Source organism: Heterocephalus glaber, unplaced genomic scaffold (genome assembly GCF_053883595.1).
Source record: "Heterocephalus glaber isolate CG9 unplaced genomic scaffold, H.glaber_assembly_v1.0 deba00001458, whole genome shotgun sequence".
NCBI classification, from domain to species: domain Eukaryota; kingdom Metazoa; phylum Chordata; class Mammalia; order Rodentia; family Bathyergidae; genus Heterocephalus; species Heterocephalus glaber.
In genome coordinates, this window is record NW_028258306.1 from 100,984 (window position 1) to 110,909 (window position 9,926).

The following is a 9,926-nucleotide window of genomic DNA, read 5'->3' on the forward strand; positions in this document are numbered from 1 at the left end:
TTTGGAGTTCTTTATATATTCTAAATATTAGTCATGTGTCCGAGGAGAACCTGGTAAATTTTTTCCCCATTCTATGGGTTGCCTCTGTACATTGCTGGTTGTTTCTTTTGCTGTGCAAAAGATTTCTAATATCATGTGACCTCAGCTGTTGATTCTTACAGGAGTGAATGCCTCAGCAGCATCTTAATCCCTTTCATGAAAAGGAGCTTCATTGAGTTTCAGAAGTTGAATTAACTTAACTTAGTAGTTCCTATTTTTTATGTTTTATGTTTTTTATTTTTTATGTTTCTTTTTTATGGCATTAATTCTAATTCATCCTTCCTAAATGACTCATGAGCTTGCAATTATTAAAAAATGCATTGCCATGTAAAGATTTGACCACTCAAGGAGGTAAATTTCTCCTCGCCTCTGTTCTGACCCCAGGGAATGACCCACAGCACTGGAGCATGGACCTTTTGTCCCACCTGGGTCTCAGTGGACATTGCAGCCTGTTGCAGTGTTAAGGCTTAGGTCCAAACTGTCCCAGCATGCTCCAGTGTTCAGAGGCGGGGCTACTGGGGGGTAAGTGCTCCCTGGAAATGGCTCATCAGTGGGCTAATCTGTTACTGAGTCCTAGCTTACTGTGCTGTTGGAGGTGGGGCCTGGTGGGGGAGGTGGTCAAGGGGTGCGACCTGGAGGCTGCATTCTGTCCGCCCCCCACTTTGCATCTTGACTGCTCTGCACTGTCTTCTGGCTACACCTTCTCTGCCCTGGAGCAGCTGACCCTCTGAAACCCTGCAGACTCCTTTAAATTGTAGGTGTCAGGTATGTTGTCCTGGTGACAAGGAATCTGGCTAATAATGCAGAGGAGGCAAAGTTGATCTGAAATGTGAAGATCGCTGAGAAGCACACAATCTACCCAGAAGACTCATGACCTCAGCATGGCTTCGCAGGGACTGGGCTGAGTTCTCCTCGGGAGTTCTGGGGGTGCAACTGCTGCTTTTGGCATTGTGTAAGGTGACTCTCTGCCCTGACAACCAAGCTCACTGGAGACAGTTTCCCAGAGGGAACTATTTGTCCCTCAAAGGATGGGTTAGTAGCTTGACTCAGCCACGCACAGCCTTACCATAAACCAGAGGACAGGAATTACAGGATTTGAGGACTTGTACACTTTAATGAAAATCTAAGTTAATTGGTTCTCATAAGCTCGAGGCCATGCAAGGCTGTGAGAGAATGTCCCCACTGGCCCTGGGTTGGGGAGAAACCTCACGGTCGGTTCCTTCACCCGGAGGTAGACGCTGTGTCTCCAGATGTTCCCTTGCGACAGGTGACAGAATGGAGCCCGTGTGTCTGTTACAAGGTGGCTCAGGACACCAGGCAAGAGGGAGAAGTCTCCTTCACACTGAGAGACTTTCAAAAAGCAAAGTCTTTCACATCTTGGATTTTGGAAACTGACTTTTCTCAGTAGCAAGCATGCAGTTAAGAAAAGCAACTTCTAGTGGTTCCCATTTTGTGGCCAGGGTGGTCCTCAGGGCTCACATGGGGACCCGTCCTCGGGGGGCAGGGGCCATGCTGGGACACATTCCTCTGTCACCATCGCGTCCTTCTCCATAGTGCTTCCTCCCAGCTGGTGTTTGGTAAGTGTAACCCGGAGACAGCAATGCAGGTACGTGCGGAGGGTGAGCGAGTCAGGGACAAGGTGTCCAGGCTCACGCCCAGGGCCCGGGGAGGCTGGCCTGGCTGCCTGGAGCAGCCCCGGGTAGCTGGGCAGCTGGGAAGAAGGCTGCTGGCAGTGACAGCTGAAGGAGCAGCAGCAGCCGTGACCTGAACCCAGCAGGGAAAGGGGCGTCTCCGTGTAAGAAAGCCTGGGACTCCACATCTTTTCATCTCCAGAGCAGCTCAGAACCCTCATTCACACCTGGCCCGGACTCCAGGACAAACCCAGGGTTCAGGCAGCAAAATGTGGGAAAAGCACAGACCAAGTGCGGCACCTGGGCCAGGCAGGGGAGTGCTGGGAGGTACCAGAGCTCTCCAGGGGCTCAGAACCCCAAGGAGGTTAGCCAGTCTCAGAGTGGACACGAACTTACAGGCAGGAGCGCACAGCAGCAAAGCGCTACTTCCACGGGAAGCTTCAGATAAATCAAGGACGATTTTACAGTTGAATTTTGCTTCTTACCGAAGACACAGCCATTGAATGCATCAACAGGAGTTTTGAATTAATAACAAATCATGAAGGCGTTTTCACTCTTAGTGTGTGGGCCTCCACATTTTCCTGGAAACATCAGAAGAAATGTTAAAATTCTGCTGTATAAGTAACAATTTAAAATTCAGTTTGGTGTTACATGAACCTGATGTTTAAATAGTTAAATCTTTTAATAACTTTTTCATAAAAAATTTCTAATTCTAGCTACATTAAGATTTATGTTTCAAAATTATCTTAATGCACTGCCTGTGCAATACTCTTTATCCAGCTGCATCAGCAGATTTCTGTAAAAAAAAATGCCGCTCCAAGTCTGTTGGTGAGATAACAGATGAATTTGCAATTCTGCTAATAAAATATTATTATTTAGTCTACTAAAATTATGACACCAAAACTATCATCTTACAATTTGAAAGCTTATGTTGTTATTTCTCTGTAACTGTTATCCCTTTTATAAAATTATAAATTTTTTAAAAGAAAAAGCTTATCACTCACTGCCTCTAACACATTTCTTTTCTTGGTCTTTGCACAAGCAGCTCCCATGTTTTCATTTTGATTTTAGCTTTGCAAATTCTATAGCCAGCCCTCTTTTGGCCGCTGTTACCTAAGTGACACCATTCAGTCCTCGTCTGCAGACCGCGGGATAGCGCGGCTCAGTTTCACAGGATCCTCCAAGCACTAGGAGACACGTCCAAGGTCATCTCAAGGTCACGTGGCTGCCATGTCCCTGCCAAGGAAACCAGCCTCTCTTCCAAGTCCTGTTGCTCTCTTCCCTTCTGCAGCCACCACGGTGTTGAAACGACTTTGCCCCTTTGCTCCCCACTGCCTCAGAGCTGGAACAACTCTGCAAACGCCAGCCTCCCCTGGTACTGCTGGCATCCTCCCCAACCTACAGAAAACAGCAGGATCCAGAACACGGGGGCTTTGTAAGGGAGGAGCGTGGCCGCTCACGACTGCCACCGTGTGGTAGTTCCTTGTCTATGGCGCCGCGAGGTGTGGGTTCTTATCCCATTTGCCGGAAGCCAGCGCCTACACCCAAGGCATCTGGGAATTATATTTTTCTCCTTAATGAACACAGTGAGAGTTACAGTGTTTTTACTGATCTTCTCAAAATCAGCTTTTATTTTTAAAAATTTTATTGGGTGCCTATTTTATTTATCTACTTGTATCTTTTCTATTTACTTTAACTTCTTTTTTCTAGTTTCTAGTGGAGTGTCATTTGTGAGTTTTCCTACTTTATTTTACAGAAATATCTGTTGCTATAAAATTCCCTCTCAGCACTGTTGTAGCTGTATTTCTATAAACTTGGCAATACTCTTTTCCTTTTTGATCACTTCAAAATATTTTATAATTTCTCTTGTGATTTATTCTTGAATGGTTAAAAGCAAGCTGATTAATTTCTAAATAGTTGGGAATTTTTTCAAGATGTCTGTTTATCAATATTGTGTAAATTCCACTGTGACCAGATGACCTATTTTGTATGCTTTTAAATTGTTTGGGGTGTTTTGAAACTTGTTTTATAACTCAGTCAGGACTATGTTGAGTGACACTTTAATGCATTCCACTCTTCTGGGTGGAGTACTCTATAAATTTCAAAAGGTCACGTTGAATGATACTGTTGTTCAAGTCTTCCTTAAGTTCTCTTGTATTTTGTTTATTCATGACAATAAAAATTGCTGACATATCCAATTGTAATTATTAATTTTTCCATTCTTTCATTTTTACTGTTTTTCTTTAAGAATTTTGAAATCCTGTTAGTAGGTACACGCAGATTTAGTATTTATTTGTGTTCTTGGTGACTTAAGCATTTTTCATTAGGAAAAATACCTCCTGCTATCCCTGGTAATATTCTTTACTCTAAAGCCTATTTTGATTTATAGTCAAAAAGCCAATAAAGTCCATTCTGCTTGCTCTAATGCATGTGCACATATTCATGTGTTTCCCTCTTTTCATCTTTAACCTCTCTTCGTGCTCATGGTTGACGTACAAAGTGGGGGATCATAGGCAGCCTGAGCTGAGTGTTGGCTTTTCTTGACCTGACATCTCTGCCTCTCCAGAGTGTGGGCAACATGCTCCAACCATCCCTCAGAGTCAAGTTTCTCATGAATAGTTTTCTTATTGCCTGAATGTTATAGTGCCAGGGAGGAATTCCTTTAAATTTTCCCTGTTGTTATTGTCAGAAAACGTTGCTACCTTCACTTCTGAAATGCATGTTTGCTGGTATGGAACTCCAGGTCCACACAGCTGGCTGCATAGATTCTGCAGAGCCTGATCCATTCCTCATTCCATTCTTCTCTATGGAATGTGTGTTTCCTTATCCTGCTTTCAGCTGTTTCTTTTCATCATTGATGTAAGAGAATTTGATTGCGAAAGGCTTGCTGTGGTTTTGTGTGCATTGTGTTGGATTACTTTAGATCCTAAGTTTGTGTGTTTGGAGCCTCCTCAAATTTGGAAAACAATTCACCATTGATTCCTTGGCTGTTTCTCCCTCCCCAAATTTTCTTCTTACTTCACCCACACATACGTGTGAAACTGCTTGAGGTTTCTGTCACTGTGAGTTTGTTTTCGTCCTTTTTCTCTCTCTTTGATTTATTTGTTTTTTGGGGGAGTCATAAAGATGTTGGCCTGTAGATCTTTTCTTCTTTTATGTCATACACTCCGAGTCCAATTTAGCATATATTTTTCGAATGTTATTTTTCATATCCAAAAGTCTCATTTGGTTCTTTTGTTTCTTTGTTTTGTTTTTGGTACCGGGGATTGAACTTGGGACCTTGAGCTTGCGAGGCAGGCGCCAGAACCACTGAGCTAAATCCCCAGGCCTCATTTGGTTCTTTGTATCTTTCATCTCTTTCCTTGTTGTGAACAAGTTTTCCTTTCAGCTTTAGACAAGTTATAAAGCTGGTGATCGCTCCTTTTCTTTGTACCCCTCTGGCTAACAGTAATGTCTCTGCCAACCCTAGGTCTGTTTTACCGAGTGACTTTCCTCCTGATTGTCCCCGAATTCCTGCTTCTTCTCATGGGACAAGGTTTGATTGGATTCTGCACCCCAGGAGCCTAAATTAATAAGTGATGGATTTTGCCCTCAAAGAAAGACAGGATTTATTTCCATTCACATTTAGGTTTTGCGCAGGTCACTTTGGTCCTTTGAAGAAAGATTTTCACAGCCTCATTAGAGTTGCAGACAATTTCCTACAGACCCAAAGGCAGCACTGATGAGGCGATTTCTTTCAGAGGATGAAGCTCTCTGTTCTGCTGGTGGGGATGCACCCTCTTCCAGCCCTGTCTGCACTACTGCACTTGACACCCAACCTCTTTTGGGTTTTGCTCCCCTCCAGCCTTATGAATTTTTACCCTAAGTGCACCAAGCCCAGCACTGAGGCCAAGATCAAAGCCTCCTCCCAACCCCAAGGCCCTCAGCAGCTCTGCCCCTCCCAGTGCTGCCCCTACCCCAGGAATTCTGCCCTGGAAACCTGGGTGTCCCCTGCCTGCCGTCTGGTTTCTGTCCCTTCTGCACTGTGGCATTGCTGCTTGTGCGAATTCTGCTCCCTGTGCCTTGGCTGTGGGCAGGGGCAGTCATGAGCCTCGCTGCTTTTCCTTCCCTTCTGCAGCCCCGGTCTGGCTCCAGTGCCTGATGTGTGAAAACAACCATTTCACATCTTGCATCAGGTTCCATCCCTAAGCCCCGTCAGAGCGCAACTCCCACAGCAGTAAATCCTTGTGGTGGAAGATGAGGTTCAGCTCTTATTTGAGGTTCCTTGCTCTCCTCTTCCTGTGAGCTCAGTTGCACTGCCTTCCACCCTTGGCCCTTTGTCCGGATGCTGGTGTCAGAGAGCACAGACCCCCACCTAGCTGAACGGTGAACAAGCAGATGGCTCGAGTGCTCCTCCATCCAACAAGCACCTGCTGAGCAGCTCTCCTGCTCGGGTGCTGTCCCGAGTGGCCCACAAGAGACAGGACAAGGTCCTTGGTCCTGAGCCTCTTGCAGCCAGATGTGGGGACTGACAATGTGCAGAAACCAAGCAAGATCTGGAGCGGAGGACTCAAGTGCGAACCACGTCAGAGGGAAGACTGCTTGTACTGGAAAACCAGCTGTGTCTTCAAGACGGAGGGAGACTATGAGACAGCCCAGGCTGGGGTAGGTTAAACGTCAGAGACAACATGGGAGGGTCAAGTATACATCAGCTGTGAGACCAGCAGAGGACGCGCAGGAGACGGACTCACAACGGGAGTGTTTCAGGCAGAGTCAGGATCCATTTCTCTGAGGAGCGAAGGGTTCAGAAGGATGTGGGAGGCCCTGAGGGCTGCACTGAAGTTGTCGAGATAGATCTGAAGAGCTGAAGTCCTCAGTAGAAGGCCTGGAAAGTGCGAAGGCACAGTGATAGGAAGCAGAGGAGTGTTTCAGGACAAAGGGGCTGGGGCGGAAGTTACAAAGATGAGATCGATCCTGATAACGCATGGAAAATAATGATAGGCACCTTTGCAGATTCCCGGAGCGATTCTGCTTCGTCTGAATGAAAGGGGAGTCGTTGGTGGAATCTATTCGGTAACAACTACCACAAGGGCCGGGAGTATTTTTTAAATCAAATTTTTAATTTTTTGAAAAAAATATTTAATTCACTTTTATCTTTATATATGTTAAGAAAGCATCTCCCCACTGTCCATGTTCATGATGTTTCTGGATCTTCTATTTTCTCCTTCGGCAGCATTTCCGGCCCCTGACAGAGCAGTGGCCTATCTGGGTCTCCCGGGGAAGGCAGGTGAGGGCAGCACAGCGGCCGCCTCTCACCCTGCAGAAGTATCTCTGCACTGTGTTTATGAGCCCTCCTTCACCTGTGGGGAAAACACATGAGAACAGTTTGGAATCAGTACAGGGCCTTTGGAGTTCCTCACATAACTCATGTACGGTGTTTCTTTTACATTTTTTATCTATAGTTTTCGTTTTCCAGTAAAAATCAAGAGAACAGTCAAGGTACAGGTAAGCGACTGCTAGACCAGGTCTCAGTGGGTGCATCTCAGCTGTCAGCCCCCTCGGGACCTCGGAAGCGACCTTCCGTGGGAGCTCAAGGGACCCAGGCCACGGAGGTCCTTGGGCCTCTCAAGTGGTCCTGCCACGCCAGCGCTAACCACTAAACATAGTAAAATGGACCCATGCATCTGTTCTCAGGATAAATCAGTCTTTCCTGTTGGAATTAAAATTTCATATCATTTTTGTTCATGTTTTTCTAATAGTTGTCCTATGAAAAGATCAGGCAAGAGACAGCTTTTGTGAGTTATTTAGAATAGAACAAAAAAGACCAAGACATCTGCTTGAGGGTTCCTGGTGATTCTTGTCAGGAAGAAAAGTTAATGAAGCGATGGCAGGTCTCCTGCGCGCCCACGCCAGCCCCATCTGCATCCACAGCCAGACCCGAGCCTGACACGGAGATGCCCTTGGAGGGAGGTCTCACGCCTCACTGTATTTCCTCTAAAGCTCCCTGAAGGAAGGACAGGGACCGACTGATAACCCTGGCTTCTGTCCCTCTGTCTCTTACTGCCCAACCGTCTCACCTGGAGCAGGCATCAAGAACAGGAAGAGCAGCGCAAACAGGAGATAATGGATCCTCATGGCTGACAGCTTGGCGTCCCAGTGAGCCTGCACCGAACAGGGTGCTGGCACAGCCTTATAAGCTCTGAGCCTTGGTGCGATTCCTGTAATATCACAGTGATGACAACACGGCTTCCTGCTGTGTCACCCGTGCCTCTCCACAGCGGGCACGCCCCTGACCAGCAGTTGGCTGCACCGGAGCGTGAGGCTCCTCCGTGTCATGTCCTCCAGCACAGGGGAGGAGGAGCTGGTCCGTGTCCGGCTCAGGTCTGGTTGAGGATGTACGGGGAGCTGCTGTGGGCTGGCTTGTCCCCACTCTCGGGCTTTAACCTTTCTGTCTCTTCCTAAAAGCCTGGGAGCATCTGAGACCCTCCTGGGAACCAAACCAGTCAGGAACTGGATGCAGTCAGAAGGAGGGACCAGGAGTGGCTATTGGCTAGGGAGGAAAAAGGGACAATAGGTTAAACAGACATTCCTCATTTAACGACCTATCCATTTAGTGACTGTTCAGAATTATGACCTGTCTGTTTTGGGCAGTTCTGTATGTCTGCTTTGTAGAGCCTCAATGTCGTTTTTGTGTAGTGCACCTTGTTTATACAGTACTGTAATTTTTGCTGATTGCACTGTACAGTACGGTACAGTACTGTACTTTCATGTTCTGTAATACATTACAATACTGTATGTAAGAATTATGCAAGTGAAAGCAGAGTCATCAAGTTGGAGTTTGTCTTGGCCATTTCTTTGCTCGTAATATTGTACATGTCATATACAATTCTGTATGTAGTGACCAATTTATCTGGAGACCTAGTCGCAGGAACAGAAGTTGGTCTTCATTAAGCAAGGAATGGCTGCATTGAGAAGCCCTTGCCTGGGGTCCTTGCCTGACGTGAGGCGCCTCAGCTAGAGTAAAACACAGGTATTCTGTGACTCTCTGAAAGCTACCCAAACTTAAGAATGAGGATGTTTGGTTTTTTTAAACTTCATCAGGGAAAAAGCACGCTGTGATGACACATTTCCTGGACTGGCGTCCTCATGGAGGACACTTTCTACACCCTACAGGGCTTTGGGAGGCAATGCTGGACCTCATGATCAAGTTCTTGACTCATGAGCTTTCAAGAGAGTCCAGGATTCAGGTGAAATTCAAAAGTACAGATTGCATTTTTGAAATGACTAGACTTAAATGTTAAGGAGTCTAATCAGTGGGTTCTATTTGTTGATTGACTACTTAACTGGGAACTAAAGTCACCATGATGCTGCCTGGCTGCTGCATTGTGTCAGTGCCATCATAACAGATCCACTGAGGTTCTGGGTGTGTATTCAGGGTACTGGGGTGCCCAGTGGATTCAGCAAGCAAAGAGAACACCTCCGGTAGCGTGGAAACCAGCTCATGTGCTCAGTGTGGGTTGGGGACTGATCGGGTAAGTTAAGAAACCAGGGAGTCTTGGTTTCTTTTCTTGAGAAGCTCCAGGTGGGTTTGGGCAGATAGGCAGGGGGGACTGGAAATGTGGCCTAGTGATAGAGCGCTTGCCTAGCATGCAGAAGGTTCAATGTTCAATGTTCAATGTTCAAAATGTTCACACAAAAAAGAAAGAAAGAAAGACAGAAAGACAGACAGACAGACCTGAAAAACAAGCATGTATAGGATAGATGCTAATTAAGTGTCATGGTAAGGGTTCAAGCCCAGGGCTGCTGGGTTGTGCCTAAACAGTGAGTCATGGTGAAGAACTCAACAGGGATTTAGCTCTGCATATTTAAGAAGACCTTGGAGCTGTCGATATTTTCATCTCTTAAAAATATAGCTAAAATTTTATCTTCAGTTCAGAATTGAAGACAGAGATATTTTAATGGAGGAGGGGGTGAGTGTGAGGTGCTGCGGGCGTTGCCTTTGCAGCCTCTCCGCATTCTAGGGAGTACAGGAGAGACTCGAGCTGGGGCTGGGTGTGGTGAATTAAACCAGCTCCTAGCACAGGGTGCAGGAGCAGCGTCAGCAGACTGTCACGGCACTGCAGGGAACTCGTTTTTCCACATTGGAAAAAAAACCCAACACCCCCAAAAGCAAATCTTTGCTTTGAATGTGTTCTCACAAGAGGCTTTTCTAAGGCAACACCACTCTTCACAAAATGTTCTTTGGGAATGAAACCTACTTCACATTTTAGTACTCTG

At 46.2% G+C, this 9,926-nt stretch overlaps 1 protein-coding gene across 1 annotated transcript; it reads right to left on the bottom strand.

The window, feature by feature from the left end:
- Positions 1-494: 494 nt before the first annotated feature.
- LOC101704958 (beta-defensin 1) lies at positions 495-7,883 on the bottom strand. The gene is made up of 3 exons (XM_004875430.3): positions 7,727-7,883; positions 2,784-7,009; positions 495-2,251 (listed from the first exon to the last, which is right to left on the bottom strand). Exons 1-2 carry the CDS (start codon positions 7,782-7,784, stop codon positions 6,864-6,866), a joined length of 204 nt encoding a protein of 67 aa, XP_004875487.1. The 5' UTR covers positions 7,785-7,883; the 3' UTR covers positions 495-2,251; positions 2,784-6,863.
- Between the last annotated feature and the right edge of the window lie 2,043 nt (positions 7,884-9,926).